At 37.9% G+C, this 20,115-nt stretch overlaps 1 protein-coding gene across 1 annotated transcript; it reads left to right on the top strand.

Annotated features, from left to right (window-relative positions):
* Positions 1 to 16,393: 16,393 nt before the first annotated feature.
* Positions 16,394 to 16,854, top strand: LOC113338587 (uncharacterized mitochondrial protein AtMg00810-like). Its single transcript, XM_026583971.1, has 2 exons — positions 16,394 to 16,553; positions 16,673 to 16,854. Exons 1-2 carry the CDS (start codon positions 16,394 to 16,396, stop codon positions 16,852 to 16,854), a joined length of 342 nt encoding a protein of 113 aa, XP_026439756.1.
* The last annotated feature ends 3,261 nt before the right edge of the window (positions 16,855 to 20,115 follow it).

Below are 20,115 nucleotides of genomic sequence, written 5' to 3'. Positions count from 1 at the left end.
TCTGTAAAAATATGGTTGGTCCCGGTTAAATCCACGGATTACAGGTAATATGCTCACCCCTACCCATTAGGGCCATGATGATATGGGCCTAATGTAAGTGTGCTTCGTTATTGAGTGCTCAACATGGATTTTTAGTTATTCGATTTCAGAAAAAATGTCCATAACCCCAACATTAATTCCGTAATCAATTAACACCTATTTCATATAAAGAAGTTGAGTAAAACACGAACATACTGCAATGTATTTTGTTTCGCATGTAGATAAGGTTTGTGAGTTTTGTTTTTTATCGTGCCAAGATACAAGATTGTTTCCCATATATATTAATCCTCCTAATGTACTTGTTATATTTTCCACACATCCAGCCTAATCTGCATCAGAGTAAGTTGTAAGATTGATGTAAGTATTAAATGTGTATGTTAAACGATAATCGACCGTAGAATGAATTTAACATATGATTTTTTTGCTGCAATGAGATGTGACTCTCTTGTGTTAGCTTAAAATATTGCATAATATCCGACACTGAAGGCAATATCAGGTCGTATTGATGTTAAGTAGAGGAGGCTTCCAATAATTGATTTGTATAATTTCATATATATTTTATTGTCTTTCTCATCTCTTTGTGGTTTCGCAGTTGTAGAAATGGGAATCTACTTTGATGAAGAACCTGAAAGATGAATTTTCTTACAAGATCCCTGGCATATTTCTTGAGAGAGATTAATTTCTTTTTTTGCTGATGAATTTGTAATCCCAAAAAGAATTTTAATTTATCAATATTGCTCATCTCAAATTCTTTACTCAGGAGGATTGGAATTTTTCAGCAAATTTATTGGAAGTAGATCCATAGATGATATAATCTACGTAGATTTGAGCAATCAATACATCCTTCCATTCCATTATGCGAACATTGTTTTATCTATTTCACCTCTTGAGAATCCCTTCCTAAGAAGGGAAGTTGTTAGTTTTTCATACCAGGCTCTTAGTGCTTGTTTCAAATCATTTAATGCTTTATGAAGATTAAAAACAATAACCTAGATTTTTTTTCCATCCAAATCCCTTAGGTTGAGCGATATAAACTTCGATTCAGTTTAAGAATGCGGATTTTATGTCCATCTGAAATACCTTAATCTTGAAAAAAAAAACATGAACTATAAGTAGTCTAATGGACTCAAGGCGGGCTACATGAGCGCATGTCTCGTTGAAGTTAATTCCTTTAGTTTGAGAGTACCCTAGTGATAGGTGTCTAAAACACCTTGATATTTATCCATTGTTTATGTTTTATTTGCGAGTTTTCTTGTAAATTATGTATCTTGCGGTTGCTTTTGAGTTTATTAGGTGCAATGGAGTCATTTGGAGCGAAAAGAAGAGAAATCATCAATTTTGAGCATAAAGGGCAGAAACGTTATTTCATGTCCAACAGCTATTGGGAGCCAAGCCAAAGTGATGAGAAACCATGTAAAATTCCACACAGGATTGCTAAAGAAAGACACACATATGATCAGGGCTACCATGGAGGAAATAGTTTAGGTGGTCCATATCCATTAGTGGGTGCCTATAGTTATCCTAGTGCCCCTTATCTACTTTGCTGGATACCATCAATCATTTCCAACTTCTATTACCAAAATCCTAGAATTGATAGAAAATTATTTTTCTCAATCATTTCAGTCCAAATTCAGAGGAGGGTGCTTGTTCTATAAGAGAATGAAGGATTTGCTTCTAAGAGATTGAGAGGATGAAGATGTTGAATCGAGAATTTATTAAGAATCGGAAGATGGTTCTGTGATGGAATTTTCTAAATTTGAGATCGAGAAAATGAATTTGGTGCTGTTGTGAGGAAGGATATTTGAAGAGATGTAGTTGCATTGGGTCATTGGTGAAAGAACGTATGGTTGTAGTGATTGTAGTTGTGACTGAGATTAAGAAGTTGTTGTCGCTGGAGTTGTTGTGGTTGGATTTGGTCGAGAACTGATAATTATGGCACAAATTAAGATGGGTGTTGGTGGAATTTACATTTGATTCTGAGAGTTCATGGTATCTGATTAGGTTACGATCCCCAAACAATAATTCAATATCTTTTCAATAATTTCCTTCAATCGATTATTTAACATTATTTCTACAATCTTCAAGATATTTAACATTGATTCAATATCCTTTTCAAACCTTAATTAGAGTAATTTTTTAGTATTTTTCTGGGTCTTGAACTTCTTCTGTTCTTGATTCAATTTTCAATATCTTTTTTAACAAATTTTGATGCATATTACTCGAAGCAAGGCTAATTGTTCATCTACTACTTGGAATACATCTTTCAATACTTTTGCTGCTGATTTTGAGAGTTATTCCACAAATTTCATATTTTCTTTCACTAACATCTCTAATTTTGTTTCAAACAAACTCGATTCTACAAATTATCTTATTTGGCGAGATCAATTTGAGTCTATTCTCATCTCTACTGATCTTTTTGGGTATGTTAATGGTGAAATTCAAGAACCACCTTCTGAAATTCATACTGAAAATGCGGGGGTGTAACAACCACACCCAATATTTCTTTCGGCAATCTGTATGGACTAAACTCCAATATAATTCCAAGAGCACCAACTTAAAAGTGAGACTCAATCAAGAAAGATATCAAAGAGCTTTATCTCTTTCTCAATACAATCAGCAAATCGAACAGATAGAAACCCGTGAGCTTGATTGATGTGAGAATAACTTGGACGGTACCAAAGACCAATTTCCAAGTGCCAATCAAGTTCTATCCAACAATTAAGGTTGGATTTATCAACTGATTGAACTAGGCACAACCTGTGATATAAAAAAATATAACGCGGAAGAGAAATAACACAGATACCGAAATTTTTGTTAACGAGGAAACCGCAAATGCAGAAAAACCTCGGGACCTAGTCCAGATTTAAGCACCACATTGTATTAAGCCGCTACAGACTCTAGCCTAATACAAGTTAACTTCGGACTGAGATGTAGTTGAGCCCTAACCAAGTCTCACACTGATTAAGGTACAGTCGCGTTCCTTACGCCTCTTGAGTCTCAGCAGGACTCTGCGCACTTGATTACCTTTGCTGATATCACCCACAACTAAGAGTTTCTACGACCCAAAGTCGAAGACTTATAAACAAATTTGTCTCCCGTAGATATGTCTATCCTTTATTCTTTTTATTCCGTATTTTTATACAAAGATCAAGGTGAACAAGAACCAACTAATAATCTGGTCTTGTACTCCCGAAGAGCAGCCTAAAAATACTAGTCATCACAATAACCTAAATGATTAACATAAGAAGTTATTGCGGAATCACAAGAGTCTGAGATGAAGAACTGTTGTGATTACTTTCTATATATTACTTATCGAAGATGATTATCGAGTAAGTCTTAGGGAAGATAAAACTTAGTGCGATGGAACAAGTAAGATCAGAATACGCAACTACAGAGAAAATAGTTGGATCTAGCTTCACGAATCCCAAATGAAGTCTTCAATTCGTTAACCTAATAATGGTTTTGGAAAAACCTAGGTTAAAGGAGAATGTCGGGATTAGGTTTCCCATCTGCCAGAGTTCTCCCTTATATAGTCTTTCAAATCAGGGTTGCTTACAATCAAAGCTAAGAAATCTTAGTAACAAAGAAATTGATATTCACCGTTAGATGAACTCCTGATTTAAGATTCAAACTAAGTCTGCTTAGAAACTAAGCAATCAATTTCCATTGTTAGATGATATTATCTTGATACACACAAATGAAATATATCTATATTTATATATGGATGAACCGTACCCATACCCCAAACCTTTATACCTTGTTGGCTCAATAATAGTTAACCGAAGTTAGCCATATTAACACTTATAACTTAACAATATTCATCTAACACTTCTAGATCAAATATGATGATCAATCAATCATGATAGATAATCAAATGAATCTAAATGTGTTTCAAGAGAGTTCTTCAAATGTTCATCATCTCATAGAAATATATATATGAACAATTTGAAACAAAATCCGTTTGGTTTGTAATTGTACAAAGTACTTATACAAGAACCAACTCATGAACATAATGCCATGATTTGTAAAACTAGTTCACATACCTTAATCATTAAAGTTCCAGGGACTTTAGTTCGCAAACTAAGTTGGCAAACGAACCTGAGTTCATGAGTATGAAAATCACACTTTCCCGATTTTAGAACTTGACCACTATGTTCGCAAACAACAGTTCCGGACTTTGTCTTTGTCCGGCCGTTCGCAAACAAGGTACGCGACCAATAGTTCCAGACTTGGACTTTGTCTAGTTGTTCGCAAACAGGGTACGCGAACAACAGTTCTGGACCTTTTCACAGGTAAACTAGTTCGCAAACAATAGTTCCGGACCTGCACTAGACTTCCATAGTGCATATACAAAGTATTCATACTGTGATTGAAACATTCTTAGAAGACGACAATGGTAATCTTACACATATCACTAGCTTCAAGCAACTTTCAAGTGATTAATCGATCAATACGAAACTTCCCAAGTTAACATCAAATGATTGTCTCACACAAATCATGTAAGATGTTCAAGGTAATTTTTACATGATCATCTTTGACTTAATATTTAGTTTTCAACAAATAAATTATCTCCAACGAAACTCGTCAAGTATACGATGAACTTAGCTAAAGCTAAAAGATTTCAATACATATTTCGAGAAATAGATAAACGATATAAACTCGGCTCGAAATATCAAATATGTATAATGTAATACTCTATATAGCTATACAACTTAGTCTCTTTAGAAATAGAATAGAATAGACTTTTGAGTGATAGATAAGTTTAATCTCCACATACCTTTTTTTGATGAAGTTCCTCCAAGCTCTTCAGTATATCTTCTTCTTCAATTGGTGAACATCGTGAAGTCTAAACCTCAACTACACACGTTTATCCTAATCCGAGACATATCTATAAGTAGACTAAAAAACAAGTATATAGTATTGATCAACTAAACTTGACAAACAAGCTTGAGATGTCAACGCTTGCGAGTTCGACCGAGCAGTGCTCTAACACATACTGATGGATTTCCTGGTCCAAATCCACAATGGATTCATTGGCATAAAATTGATCGGTTTTTGAGGACGCCTTTACACCAACAGTATTAGGTGATGTTCTTGGATTGTCCTCTACTAGAGATATCTGGTGGTATAACACCCTGTGTTTTTAGTATGGTTCATGCTAAGAGATGCGTCATGGCCTGAGATGAAGCTTCATTCAAAGCTTTCGTTGCGTGGTAAGTGATAGATTCTCTTAAGCGGGATGGTGTAGAGAATATTGCATAATCATTATGCGATACGGCAGAACGAGTGGTGTGTAATCATTGTGCATCAGGATAGAGAGGGTTGGACGAACAAATGTTGTGCAATCATTGTGTACAATCATTGCGATAAACAGTGAAGCATGCATGTCATTTTGGTCCCCTTTCCATACTTGTAGAAATTCCACTAAGACATATATAGGGATGGGTACTTGGTTGAAGGTGCATATGCGGACCATGCACCAGGTAAGCTTCATAGCTTAGCCAGAAGAGTATAAATGATGAGGAAGCCTCATTTATAGATGCGTAGACTTAGGAAGAGGGTATTTAATGCTTAGGCATCATAATGCCACTCCGCGGACCTGATAATGCATAATCATTGCGCATTTTGACGAAATGGCCTATACGAACGAGGCCATTACCATTATTGCTAGGCCACGGCCTTGCAAACGAGTTTGGCTTAAGTTGTTGGTCCATTCGTGGATGAAATACGGTATGTGCTTGATCCCTTTAGAGTAGAGAAGGGTACGTTGGCAGCCGCAATGAGTTGCAGCACTGCCGGTCCAGCACGTTGGCCCATCATATCATCTAAGCTCAGCTCGATGCAAGAGATTATTGCGGCCAGACTTGATGAAGCAAGTTGCATGCCAGCTAGTGGATGCTCATACTTCCTATCAAGCCGTTCGACTTAGGCATGTACCGATGGCGCATTGGGCATGGCCTCGGAGGTAAGCTACATCGATATGCAAGTTAGTGGAGCTTGCATAAGCCTAAGGAGAGTACGGCATGAGCCTGATTGATGCACCCTTGGCATGAGCAAGACAAGCGCATGCTCTAAGAAATGTCGAAGCTTAGTGAAGAGGAAGTCCGACGGTTACTCAGCTAGATAGGAAATTCAGTGATGAATTCCCTACATTGAGGCAATGCATGTAAGGTGCATTGACTCTGGCCTTATACCCTTTTGCAGACAAGGGTGAGTCTGGAACGGTGTGGAAGCTAAAATAGCCGCATCATGCTCCACGAGCATGCCTGCGAGGGTGAATGAGCGTGCATTTTCCTAGGGATGAGGCCCGGAGTATAGCTTCATTATGGAGCACTTGGGGAGATAGCTTCATTATGGAGCACTGGGGGAGTTACGGCCTTCGCGCCCAGGCGTGTCAGGCGTAATTTTCCGGTCCGTCACAGTTGGTATCAGAGCAAGTTACGAGATAACACTAGGGACCGTGCGTAATGGACTCATTAGCGAGTATTTCCTTGAAGGAAATTCTAAGTTGGTTGGTAAGCCAGCTTATACGCAAATTGGTAGGGTAGGCCAATTATCGCGCGACAAGCATAAACTTTGCTGAGTACTGTGCCACTGCTTGGCCTAATTTAGGCACTTGACCACCGGAGACTGTCTGGGACAGTTGGCTGGTATCCATCCTACTATGGCATTTGGGCTGATCACCCCTCACCCGTCCGCGACGAAGTGTGATGTCATTACTAACGTCTGACAAAACCTGCGGACATGCCGTCTGGGGCGGTAAGTTAGTATTTCGAGGGAGTAAACAGTTAGGGATGGTTAAAGACCGGTTAATCCAACTACTCTGGCACTGGGCCACACAGTACTGCAGAAAGAATGGCTTGTCATGTTGGATTTTTCCAAAATGTTAGCAAACGGCCCTGTGAGTTTTGAATATTCCTGAGTGTTTGGTATGGGACGAGTACTTAAGAAATATGAAACCTAGTTTTGGTTGAATTTCGGGGACGAAATTCTTTAAAGGGGTGAAGAGTGTAACACCCTGTGTTTTTAGCATGGGGCATGCTAAGAGATGCGCCATGGCTTGAGATGAAGCTTCATTTAAAGCTTCTGTTGCGTAGTAAGCGGTAGATTCGCTTAAGGCCAATATCCTACCAAAATGGTGCAATATGCTTGGCATTTGTCCAAGGGCCAATCTTGCATCATCATGATTGCATTAGGCCAGTTGGGTATGTGGCCTTGAGTTTGCAGCGTAATCATTGCGCATTTCGAAGACTATTGACTTAGAACCAATATCGTACAATCATTATGCATCAGGCTAGAGCGGGCTGGCCTAGAGAATATTGCATAATCATTGTGTGATACGGCAGAACGAGTGGTGCATAATCATTGTGCATCAGGCCAGAGAGGGCGGTCCGAACGAATGTTGCGCAATCATTGCAATGAACATTGAAGCAGGCATGTCATTTTGGTCCCCTTTCCGTACTTTTAGAAATTACATTTAGATATATATAGGGAGGTGCAACTTGGTTGAAGGTGTATATGCGGACCATGCACCAAGTAAGCTTCATAGCTTAGCCGGAAGAGTATAAATCATGCGTAAGCTTCGTTTATAGATGTGTAGCCTTGCGAAGAGGGCATTTGATGCTTAGACATCATAACGCCATGCCGCGGACCCGATAATGCATAATCATTGCGTATTTTGACGAAACAGCCTATACGGACGAGGACATTACCATTATTGCTAGGCCACGACCTTGCAAACGAGTTTGGCTTAAGTTTTTGGTCCCTTCTTGGATGAAATACGGTATGTGCCTGATCCATTTAGAGTAGGTAAGGGTACGTTGGCAGCCGCAATGAGTTGCAGCACTGCCGGTCCAGCACGTTGTCCCCTCATATCATCTAAGCTCAGCTCGATGCAAGAGATTATTGCGGCCAGACTTGATGAAGCAAGTTGCATGCCAGCCAGTGGATGCTCATACTTCCTATCAATCCGTTCGACTTAGGCATGTACCAATTGAGCATTGGGCATGGCCTCGGAGGTAAGCTACATCGATATGCAAGTTAGTGGAGCTTTCATAAGCCTAAGGAGAGTATGGCATGAGCCTGATTGATGCACCCATGGCATGAGCAAGACAAGTGCATGCTCTAAGCAATTCCGAAGCTTAGTGAAGAGGAAGTCCGACGGTTACTCAGCTAGATAGGAAATTCAGTGATGAATTCCCTATGTTGAGGCAATGCATGTAAGGTGCACTGACTCTGGCCTTATGTCCTTATACCCTTTTGTGGAAAAGTGTGAATGTGGAACGGTGTGAAAGCTAAAATATCCGCATCATGCTCCACGAGCATGCCTGCGAGGGCGAATGAGCATGCATTTGCCTAGGGATGAGGCCCAGAGTGTAGCTTCATTATGGCGCACCAGGAGAGTTATGTCCTTCGCACCCAGGCGTGCCAGGCGTAATTTTCCGGTCCATCACAGGTTGTTTCTTGAAACCATTTTTAGAAATAAATTCAATGTTATAAGAAATTTGTTTCACAATCAACTTCATAACGTTCGAAGAGGTATTCAGTCAATCTTAATTATCTTCATGTTATTAAAACAATTTCTGATTATCTAGCTGCAATTAGAGAAAAGGTACATGAAGCAGATCTTACCATGTATATCTTGAATGGCTTGGGAAGAGATTATGATAATTTTGTCATATCGGATCAGAACAGGGAATCACCTTTCATGTTTCCTGAGATTAAGTCTAGGTTGTTTAATCATGAACAGTGGTTATTATATCAACAACAAGAATCTAGTGTTATGTTTGATTCACAAAATATAACTGTTTTTATGGGGGAAATGTAATTATGGTAATAATTCCAAGAAACGGAAGAATAACAAGAATACATAAGGTTTCAAGAACAATACATTCTCAAATGGTTCTTCTTCTAGTTATACACCTACTAGCACATTCTCTCAAGCCTCTACTTCTGGTTTTGTACCTATATTTGTTGCTAGTGATGGTACCTCAGACTGATTATTCTCAAGTTGACAGTATGTTGCAAGAAAGGTCATTATGCTAGTAAATGTTTCTTTATGTATGCTCCTCCGAAGAATGTATCTTTTACTTTTGTCGGTTCTTCTTCTGCGAGTGTAGCTGAGGTGGAACAAGCTTTCTTTACTCTTAATGTCAATGCTGCTTCAATCATTGATGATCCTTCGACATCTACTTGGTTGTTTGATAGTGAAGATTCTTCTCATATGACTGGTGATGGTGCACTGCTTCATAATTCTTCTACAAGGTTATGGTGGGAAATGGCAAGTCACTACCTATCTCTCTTACTGGGACTTCTTTTCTGCACACATCCAAAACTAGTTTTGAGCTATACAATATGTTGTTGGTACCTGAAATTAAGCACAACTTATTATGTGTTGTTAAATTTACTAGAGATAATTGGTGTTATTTTAGGTTTGACCCTTTTAGATATGAGATTAGGGGTGTGTCTAACAATACTCTTTTGTCAAAAGGTGTTATGGTCCATAATCTTTATCATATATCAAATGTGTCTAGTCTATCCAATTTATGTCACTATTCATTTGCTACTTCTCTCAGTGCTCCTTCTAAATTGTGGCATGCTAGGTTAGGTTATCTCTCTTCACATATTATGCATCATTTGCATTCTCAAAAGCATATTATTGTTCATTCTGATTTAGATTATTCTTTGTGTCATTCTTGTCAAATTGCTAAAATGATGAGTGCCAAATATTGTATATATTTATCCCTTTTTTTTGGCATTTAACTCATCTTTTATGCATTAATTCTACATTTTATCCATATTCTGTATTTTCATTGTTTCAAGAATAAATATTTTTATTAATTAATTTTGCATTTTTAGGTAATAAATAAAGTTCGGATGAGTCGCGGAGCAAAAAGAGCAGAAAAGTAGTGAAAAGCCGGGAGAAATCACGCAAGGAAGCCGCGAAGAATGGTGCGCACAACCTCATTTTCTACACACAAAAGCGCCTCCGTTCTCAGCCATCAGATCAGTTCTCAGAAGCATCCGACGGTCGCTCCTTCATAGAGCATCAAAATCTGAAGTCTCTGCCGAGCACCACAGCGCTGAAATTCCAAGCCTTCAGATTAGATGGTAGTTGAATCCAACGGTCGCTCCCTTGCTGTTCATCAACGTTTGATATCTCCGCCTTACACTACAACACCTAACCCCATCTAGAGCCGTTAACTTCGTTGTATCAAAAAATCTGACGGTCGCTACAAGCTTCACTTCACATCACCGTCCGATCTACCTACCATCTTCGCATCTCGCAGCTCAGAGTCACAGAACATCAAGATTCGGTAGACCCGCCTCACACCCTAGCGACCGAACCCATCCACCTAACCAAACACCCCCCTTCTCTCCCAAACAGTCGAGCCTCTCCTCCATCACCTCCCCTTTGCAGCTCTGCAGAGACACCATGTCCGCCACCACCTTCTCCACCTCTGTCACCACCTGCTCCGCCACCCACTCTCTGTCACCACGTCAAACAATGATAACCCATCATTGTTCCCATCTCCCTAGTCCATCTAATTCACTTATTCCACACATTTTCAACCGAAACCCTAAAGTGTGAAATAGGTAAATTAGGTCGAGCTAGAGTGAAATTGAAGGCATGGAGAGGTAGAGAAGGACAAATAGAAGCATGGGTCGACATCAAAATGGAGTGATTGTGTCAAATTGGGTGAGTAATCACCAACCCTAGCTACTGATATTTTGGGTGAAAATGGGTAGAACCCTAATTGTCTGTGGGTATAAATATGGGTGTGGGGGTTGTGTTAAAAACTATGCTTGGAATAGCCAGCATCCAGGACTTTCATGTCCTGTTAATGTTTTAAATTTCAGTTCAGTTTCATGTTCATGTCTACTATGTTCTGTTGATGTTACTGTTAATCCTTTTGCTTCCTGTTAGTGTTAGTTTATCATGTTAGGTTAAATTAATTCCTGTTAGTGTTTCTGTTAATGTGTTCATTGTTAATTTCAGTTGGTTATGTTAATGTTAAATGTTGTAATGCTCCTGTTGATGTTTGTTAATGTTCACTGTCATGTTTAAACTGCTGTCACAATTGATGGAATGCTAGGCTAGATATCTGTGAAGCATTGATTTGATTGTGTAATGGAAGAAATCAGTGCTCATAGCAAGCTGATTATCTTGCCATTCCTTTTGTATGCTTAGGTGCATTGTGTTGATTGAATAGTGGGGAGAAACTAGTGCTCACTAGTGACAATGAGCAAGCTAGTTCTCTTCCCACTCTAGAAGAATGCCTTAGCCTTGCTCTGTTAGTTTCACCATCTCCCTTGCCCTTGGCTTAGGCCTTGGTTCACTTGCACTGTTATCTGATTGTTGTTGTTTAGTTTCTTCATTTTCTCCATTGTCTTTCCTGTTAATTGCCGTTGTTTTTCTTTACCTTGCTTTTCTGTGCAGTTGCATATCTTGCATAATTTTCTGCCATTTGCATCTGTCTACCACCTGCATCTCATGCTGTAGTTACTAGCATTTTAGCATCTGTAGTTGTAACTTAGTAATCATTTTAGTCTTGTAAATATTAGTTAGTAATCATCTGTGGTTGTTCATTAACTTTGCTACTTAGCTATACCTTGCATCCTAGCATTAGCATTCTGTTCTGTATCATTATCATTTCCATTCTGTGTAGCTGTAGCATCACTGCATCATCTTAGACATTTGCATAATCTCTTCTCAATTGCTTAAACTGCACAACTCTGGAAACTGAATCTTTTGTTGAGTTAGCAAGTACATGTGCTTCTCCTGCTACTTAGTGCTGCCATTTCTCCCCTGCTGCTGCTTCCTCTCTAAAGCCCAGCTCACAGTTCACTTTCCAAGCTAAGGCCTGTCACTGTCAAGCCCAAATACAAAAGCCCATTGTAAATTTTTGAAAGACCACAGGCCCAGCTCAAACCAAAGACCAAACCATTCAACTGTGGGCTTAACCCAAAAGCCTAACTCAAAAGACTGAGGCCAGTTCATTCTTAGGAATAAGGCCAAAGCCAACTTCAATCACAAGCCCATTTACACTTCAAAGACCAACTGAGCCCAAGCTCAGTTCATTTCATTGTTAAAAACAAACCCATTAGACCCAATTTACTCAAAGGAGAATCAAAGCCCAACAATAGCAATTTAGAGCCCAAATAGTTAGAACACTCCAAAACACACCCGATCTCTGTGGATCGACCCGTACTTGCACGAGCTACAACCGACGACCGTGCACTTGCGGTATTACTGTAGGCCCCCATTTCATTGCGCATAATTTCTATACCCTTTTCGAGGCCTGCCAAGTTTTTGGCGCCGCTGCCGGGGACCATTTTGCATTTAAATAGAATATCTTCGGGGCCCTACCATAAAAGCAAAAGACTTCCATTTCCTTTGTCTCCATCTCATGCATCTCAACCTCTTTCTCTTATCCACTGTGATGTATGGGGATCATCCCATATTCCTTTTCTTTCTGGTTACCGATACTATATAGTCTTTATTGATGATTTTAGTCGTTTTCACTGGTTGTATCCTATGACTGTAAAGTCTGATGTTGTTGTGTGTTTTTATCATTTCAAAAATTTAACTAAACATTTGTTTTCTACAAAAATTATGATTTTCAAGTTGATGGTGCTTCTGAGTTGGTCAAAGGTCCCTTTAAGCTTTTACTAAATCTTCTGGTATTTTGATTCATATTTTGTGTCCGAAAACACCTGAACACAATGGATTTATTTAACGCAAGTATCGGCACACAACTGAAATGGGTAATATATTGCTCTTTCATGCTTCTTGTCTAAAAGAGTTTTGGTATGAGTCTTTGCTTACAGCTACTTACTTAATCAATAAGACTCCTACTAAAATTTTGAGTTTTAAATATCCCTTTGAAGTTTTGTTCAACTCTTTACTTGATTATGCCTTTTCAAAAGTGTTTGGATTCATATGTTATCCTTTTTAAGGTTACTCTAAAGCGGATAAGCTGTCTCCTAAATCTTTCAGGTGCATCTTCATAGGTTATAGTGCCTTATATAAGGTCTATAAATGTCACAATCCTATTTCCAAAAAGACACACATTTCTCGACATGAAATATTTGATGAATCTCATTTTTATTTTTCTCCATCTGCTTCCTTTTCTTTTGATAGTTCTACTTCTCTTCCATCTGAACTTTCAACTGTTATTATAACTCCACTTGTTTCTGAAATTCCTTCTTTTGTTGAGTCTCTTACTACCTCTATAATTGTTACTAGATATCAAATTGGTGTTTAAAAACCCAAACTTTTCCCGATCATGTTTCTCATTGTTCTGTTAAACATCCAATTCCTACTGCCTTTACTTCTTTATTGACCAGTACTGATGAGCCTAAGAGTTACAAGGCTGCATCCGAAATACCACAGTGGGTACCTTCAATGAAAGATGAAGTGGGTGCTCTTGTTGACAAGGATACTTGGGAGTATATGAAACCAGAACCATGGGTGAACATTCTAGGTTGTAAATGGGTATATCGAGTGAAATACAAAGCAGATGGTTTAGTGGACAAATACAAATCTAGACTTGTAGCTCAAGGTTACTATCAATTAGATGGAGTTGATTTTAATGAAACCTTTAGTCCTGTCGTAAAGTTTCCTGCTATCAGAATTGTTCTTACTTTAGACATGACTCATGCTTGGTCTTTCAGACAATTAGACATATCCAATGCTTTCTTACATGGATATCCAGATGAAGACATTTGTTAGAGTATTGCTTGGTCGAACTCGCATGCGTTTCTATCTCAAGCATGTTGTGTTAGTGATCAAAACTATAAGTCTTGATTTCTAGTCTATTATAGCTAAGTCTCAGACTAGGATAGAAAGTGTAGTTGAGCTCAAGGACTTCATGGCGATTCATCATACAAGTAGAAGAACTACTCAAGGAACCGGTGGAACTTCTCGACAAGAAGGTATGTGAAGACTTGAACTTATCTGTCACTCAAAAGTCTATCTACTCTATCTCCTACTCTTTGAGACAAGAAGTCATGTGCTATATATATAGACTTGTATTATACACATTTGGTATTTAGAGACCAGTATACCTTCCATATCTATATCTCGAAATATGTGTTGGTAAGCTTTTCACTTCGATCAAGTTTATCTTTACCTAGTGACGAAATTCATGATATTTTTCAATCATCTTGAAAATTGCTTTGACGATAAATAGTATAACAACTGTATAACGTCCTCTAAGAATGTTTCAATGATTTAAATGAGAGTTTATATTACATAACCAATGGTGGACATAAGCATTGTTGTGGAAAAAAATTTATGTATAAGTCCTATTCCTTAAACCAAATTTTGTGAACTTTGTTGATCAAGAGAACCGGAAGAATGGCGTGAGCCAAGTCCGCGAACTGCCGAATTTCTCAAACCCGAGAATTTTTGCTGGAGTTGACAAATTATTTGCTTGAAGCTAAGTCCGCGAACCCAGTCCGCGAACCGGCGAAGTTCTCATACCCGAGAATTTCTACTGGAGTTTGTAAACGCTGCCCGGTAACTTAAGTCCGCGAACCTAGTCTGCGAACTTGAGAAGGTTATATATCTGAAGATGATTTCTGAACTTAAACTTAAAAAGAATAAGGAATGCAGTTTCCAAACCGTGGCTATAAAAGTTCATGATCCGATTCAAGTGAATCAAATCATCTTTTCTTCAATCGTGTCTTGTGTAGTACACCAGATTTCCTTGCAATTGAACAACTCTCTAACTAGTTCATATTGAAGTCATTTGAACTAGTTATGGTAAAGAATAACATGGTTGATATGAAATGCTCATATGGCTAACCATTTGGTAACTATTGTTGAACTAAAAAGTGCATACATTTGGGTACGGTTAACAAACCTAGAAACGTGCATTGTCAAGTGTGTGTAACAAGCTAAGTTTTCGATCTAACGGTTGAGAAATATTAGCTTGAATCTAAATTAGGTTTTCATCTAATGGTGGATATTGATTTCTTTGTTACCAAGTTAACTTAATTGCAAACCATGATTTGAAAGACTATATAAAGGAGACATCTAGTATTGTGCAAAACTAATCCCCACACCTTACGTGTGATACTAGTTTGCGTGCTAGAGTCTTTTATCCTTCAACCTTTGGTTTTCTTCTTCTAAAACCAGGATAACGACTTAAAGACTTCATTGGGATTTTGAAGCCAGACCGATACTACTTTTATCGTAGTTGTGTGATCTGATCTTGCATCTTCTATCGTACAAGTACAATCAGATTGATTGGCTTGAGATTGATATCTCCGATATGCAAGATATAAAAAGTAGTCACAAACATCTTCGTCTCATTGTTTGTGATTCTGCAACATCTTGTGTCGCTACCATACGATTAAGATTATTGTTAGGTGATTGATAACTCTAGGATGTTCTTCGGGAATATAAGACCGGATTATCAATTGGTTCATGTTCACCTTGATTATTATCAAAATACGGAACAAAACCTTTAGGGTTTATCTGTGGGAGATAGATTGATCCTTTGATAGACTTGTATGTGTGAGACAGATTTATTTATTGTCAAAGCCTGCGATTTTGGGTCGTAGCAACTCTTAGTTGTGGCTGAGATCAGCTAAGGGAATCAAGTGCGCAGTATCCTGCTGGGATCAGAGGCGTAGGGAATATAACTGTACCTTGGATCGGTGGGAGACTGATTGGGGTTCAACTACAGTCCAGTCCGAAGTTAGCTTGGAGTAGGCTAGTGTCTGTAGCGGCTTAATATAGTGTGTGTTCAATCTGGACTAGGTCCCGGGGTTTTTCTGCATTTGCGGTTTCCTCGTTAACAAATTTTCTGGTGTTTATGTTATTTCAATTTCCGCATTATATTGTTTTATCTTTATAATTGAAATAATACATGTTGTGCGTTTAGATCACCAATTAGAATAATCCAACCCTTGGTTGTTGATTGTCATTGATTGATCCTTGGATATTGGTCTTTGGTACCATCCAAGTTATTCCTTGTGTTTGATTAAAGACTCGATGATTTCTATTAGCTTGAGTAAATCAAAACAAGAGAGAGATATTAACTCCTTGAGATACTTCTACCTAGATTGAGTCTGACTGTCAAGTTGATTCTCTAGAAAGTATTTCGGAGTTAGTCCATACAGATTCCTAAGCGAAATATTGGGTGATGTTGTTAGACCCCCGCTTTTTCAACATTTATATGACACAACCTCAAGGGTTTATTCATCCTGATTATCCCCCTTATGTCTTCCATTTAAAAAAAAAAGTATATATGGCTTAAAACAGGCCCCACGGTTTTGATTTCATCGGTTTAGTACCTTTCTTCTTTTTTTTAGTTTTATCAAGTCTAGATGTGATCGTTCAATGTTTATTCTTCACCAAGGTTATGATATGCTTATATTGGTATTATATGTTGATGATATCATGTTGACTGGTAGTTCTTCTTTGCTGATGGATAAGCTTGTTCAAGCTTTAACTTCTGAGTTTTTAATGAAAGAATTAGGGGATTTGAACTACTTTCTAGGTATTGTGGTTGTGCAAACTTATGATTGTTGTTCTTATACCAAAATAATTATGTTCTTTACCTTTTATCCAAGGATAATATGTTGAACTGTAAACCTTGTTCGACTCCTGTTGCTAAAGGTCTTAGGGTTTTAGTTCATGCTGGAAAACTTCTTGATAATCCAGATGAGTATAGGATGATAGTTGGAAGTCCGCAGTATCTAACATTAACCAAACCAGATATTTTCTTTGGGGTTACATATATGTCTCAGTTCATGAATGTCTCTACTGATAAGAATCTCTTTCTTGTGAAGCGAATCTGAAAAAGTGGGGGTCTAACAACAACACCCGATATTTTGTTTAGGCAATCTGTATGGACTAACTCCAATATATTTCCAAGAGAATCAACTAGACAGTCAAACTCAATCAAGGAAAATACATCCAAAAGTTATATCCCAATTTCTCAAATCAATTTGCAATCGAACAGATAGAGATATGTGAGCCGGCTGAATATGAGAATAACTTGGATGATACCAAAGACCAATATACAAGCGTCAATCAATTTCAATCAAGAACCAAAGGTTAGATTCACCAATTGATTGAACTACGCACAATTTGTGATATTTCAATTATATTGAAAATATAATGTGGAAAAGAAATAACACAGACACCAGAAATTTTGTTAACGAGGAAACCACAAATGCAGAAAAACCTGGGACCTAGTCCGGATTTGAACACCACACTGTATTAACCCGCTACAGACTCTAGCCTACTACAAGTTAACTGATTGGAATGTAGTTGAGCCCTAAACAATCTCACACTGATTAAGGTACAATCGCATTCCTTATGCCTCTGAATCCCAGTGGGACTCTACGCACTTGATTCCCTTAGCTGATCTCACCCACAACTAAGAGTTGCTACGACCGAAGTCGAAGACTTAATAAACAAATTTGTCTCACACAGAAAAGTCTATTGAATAGATAAATCTGTCTCCCACGGAAATACCTACGAGTTTTTGTTCCGTCTTTTGATAAATCAAGGTGAACAAGAACCAATTGATACAACCGGACTTATATTCCCGAAGAACATCCTAGTATTATCAATCACCTCACAATGATCTTAATAGTATGGCAGCGAAACAAGATATTGTGGAATCACAAACGATGAGACGAAGATGTTTGTGTCTACTTTTTATCTTACCTATCAGAGATTGAATCTCGAGTTAAAAGAAGATAGTACTCAATACGATAGAACAAAGTAAGATCAGAACATGCAACTACAGAGAAAATAGTTGGGTCTAGCTTCAGAATCCCAATGAAGTCTTTAAGTCGTTAACCTATAATGGTTTTAGGAAAAAACCTAGGTTAAAGGAGAATCGATTCTAATCGCAACTAGTATCACACATGAGGTGTGAGAATTAGGTTTCCCAGTTGCTAAAGCTCCCCCTTCTATAGCCTTCAAATCAGGGTTTGCAATCAATTCTACATTGGTAACAAAGCATTCAATATTCATCGTTAGATGAAAACCTGATCGATTCAAGCTAAAAAATTTCAACCGTTAGATTGAACTTAGCTTGTTATACACAAATGAAACGTGTACACTTGGTTGGCTCAACAATAGTTAACTGAAGTTAGCCATATGAATACTTTCGTATCAACCTTGTTCATCTTTATCACAACTAGTTCAAATGACTCAAATGAAACTAGTTATAGAGTTGTCCAATTGTTTATATTTTCATAGAAGTATACAAGACACAATTGAAGCAAAATCGATTTTGATTCACTCGAATCAATTCATGAACATTATAGCCACGGTTTGCAAAGATTTCATTCCTTATTATATAAATGTATTTGTTCACGAATAATCCGATTTCAGAACTTAACCCACTCAAGTATGCAAACGGGTACGCATACTTAGAGTTCCGGACTTGGTATGTCCGCTAGTATGCGAACGGGTACACATACTGTCGTTCACGACCATCTCAATTGAATTAGTATGAAACGGTATACATACTAAATTCCCGGACTTGAACTGTTAAGCCAGTACGCATACGGGTATGCATACTAAGTTCCCGGACTTCAACTGTTAAACCAGTACGATACGGGTATGCATAGTATGGTTCCCGGACTTGGAATAATTTTCAACAGTTAGCATACAAGTACGCATACTGTGCTATATCCAATCAATGGTTAATTGTTCTGAACTCCATTCTAATCACTGAAACATTATTAGAAGACGGGAATAGCTGTCTCACACAAACTATTAGCTTCAAAACAATTTTCAAGTGATTAAAAGATCAATACGAAACATTCGAAGTCTACATCAAATGACCGCCTCACACAAATCATGTAAGATGTTACCAGGAGATTTTCACATGATTATCTTTTGACTTTCGTCAAGAATAAAAGATGAACTTGGTTAAAGTGAAAGCTTACCAACACATATTTCGAGAAATACGTAAAGGAGTTAAACTCAACTCGAAATATCAAATGTGTATAAAATAAAGTATATATAGCTATACGACTTTTGTCTCAATAGGATATAGAGTAGAAATAAACTTTTGAGTTATAGATGAGTTCAATTCTCCACATACCTTTTGTTGATGAAGTTCCACAAGCTCCCCATAGTAGTTCTTCGTCTTCAACCGATGAACGTCGTGAAGTCTAAAGCTCAACTACACATTCTATCATAATCCGAGACATAACTATAAGTAGAATAGAAATCAAGACTTATAGTTTTGGTAATTAAACTTGACAAACAAGCTTAAGATAGCAACGCTTGCGAGTTTAACCGAGCAGTGCTCTGACATAATCCTTCAATATTTGAAAGGTAGTATCGGCTCAGGGATAACTATTAAAGGAGGCAATTTACACTCATTAAGGGCTTTTACAGATTCTGATTGGGCAAAATTCCCTGACACTAGACGGTTTACTTATGGCTTTGTCGTCTATTTGGGTTCTTCTATTATTACTTGGTCTTCTAAAACCAACCTACAGTTTCTAGGTCATCTGCTGAAGAAGAATACAAATGCTTGGACGTTGCTGCTGCTGAGTAAAAATGGGTCTCCTATGTGCTAAAAGATATGTGTATTTGTTTAAGACTTCATGCTCTTATTTACTATAATAATACCAGTTCGATTTCACTGGATTCTAACCCAGTCTTTCATGCCAGGACAAAGCATATAAAATTGCATTATCATGCTGTAAGGAAACTGGTGGAGTTTTTTTTCTTGCAGGTTCTTCATGTTGCTAGTGAGGATCAGATTATTGACATGGTTTCCAAAGGCCTATGTTATTCTTTGTTTTCGAGACTTTTGTTGCAGTTGCTTGGTTCTTCTCCCGCATCTAATGTTGCAATTACTTCTTTTTCTACTGTTATTGTTGTCTTTGTCTTTTTTACCTTCTTTGTAGTCTTTCTTTCTTTTACTCAAACTGATCAGTTGAGCATTTTCCTGTTCAGTTTGAGGGGGTGTATTAGTGTTTCTATATTAGTCAATCTTGACTTGTCTTTCTTTCAAGATTGACTTGACTACCCGTGACAGTTACAGTTGTTAGTTTCTCTTTTATATTGTCTGTCATGTAAAA

This window comes from Papaver somniferum, unplaced genomic scaffold (genome assembly GCF_003573695.1).
Source record: "Papaver somniferum cultivar HN1 unplaced genomic scaffold, ASM357369v1 unplaced-scaffold_19, whole genome shotgun sequence".
NCBI lineage: Eukaryota > Viridiplantae > Streptophyta > Magnoliopsida > Ranunculales > Papaveraceae > Papaver > Papaver somniferum.
This window is presented reverse-complemented; position numbering and strand designations above follow the sequence as displayed.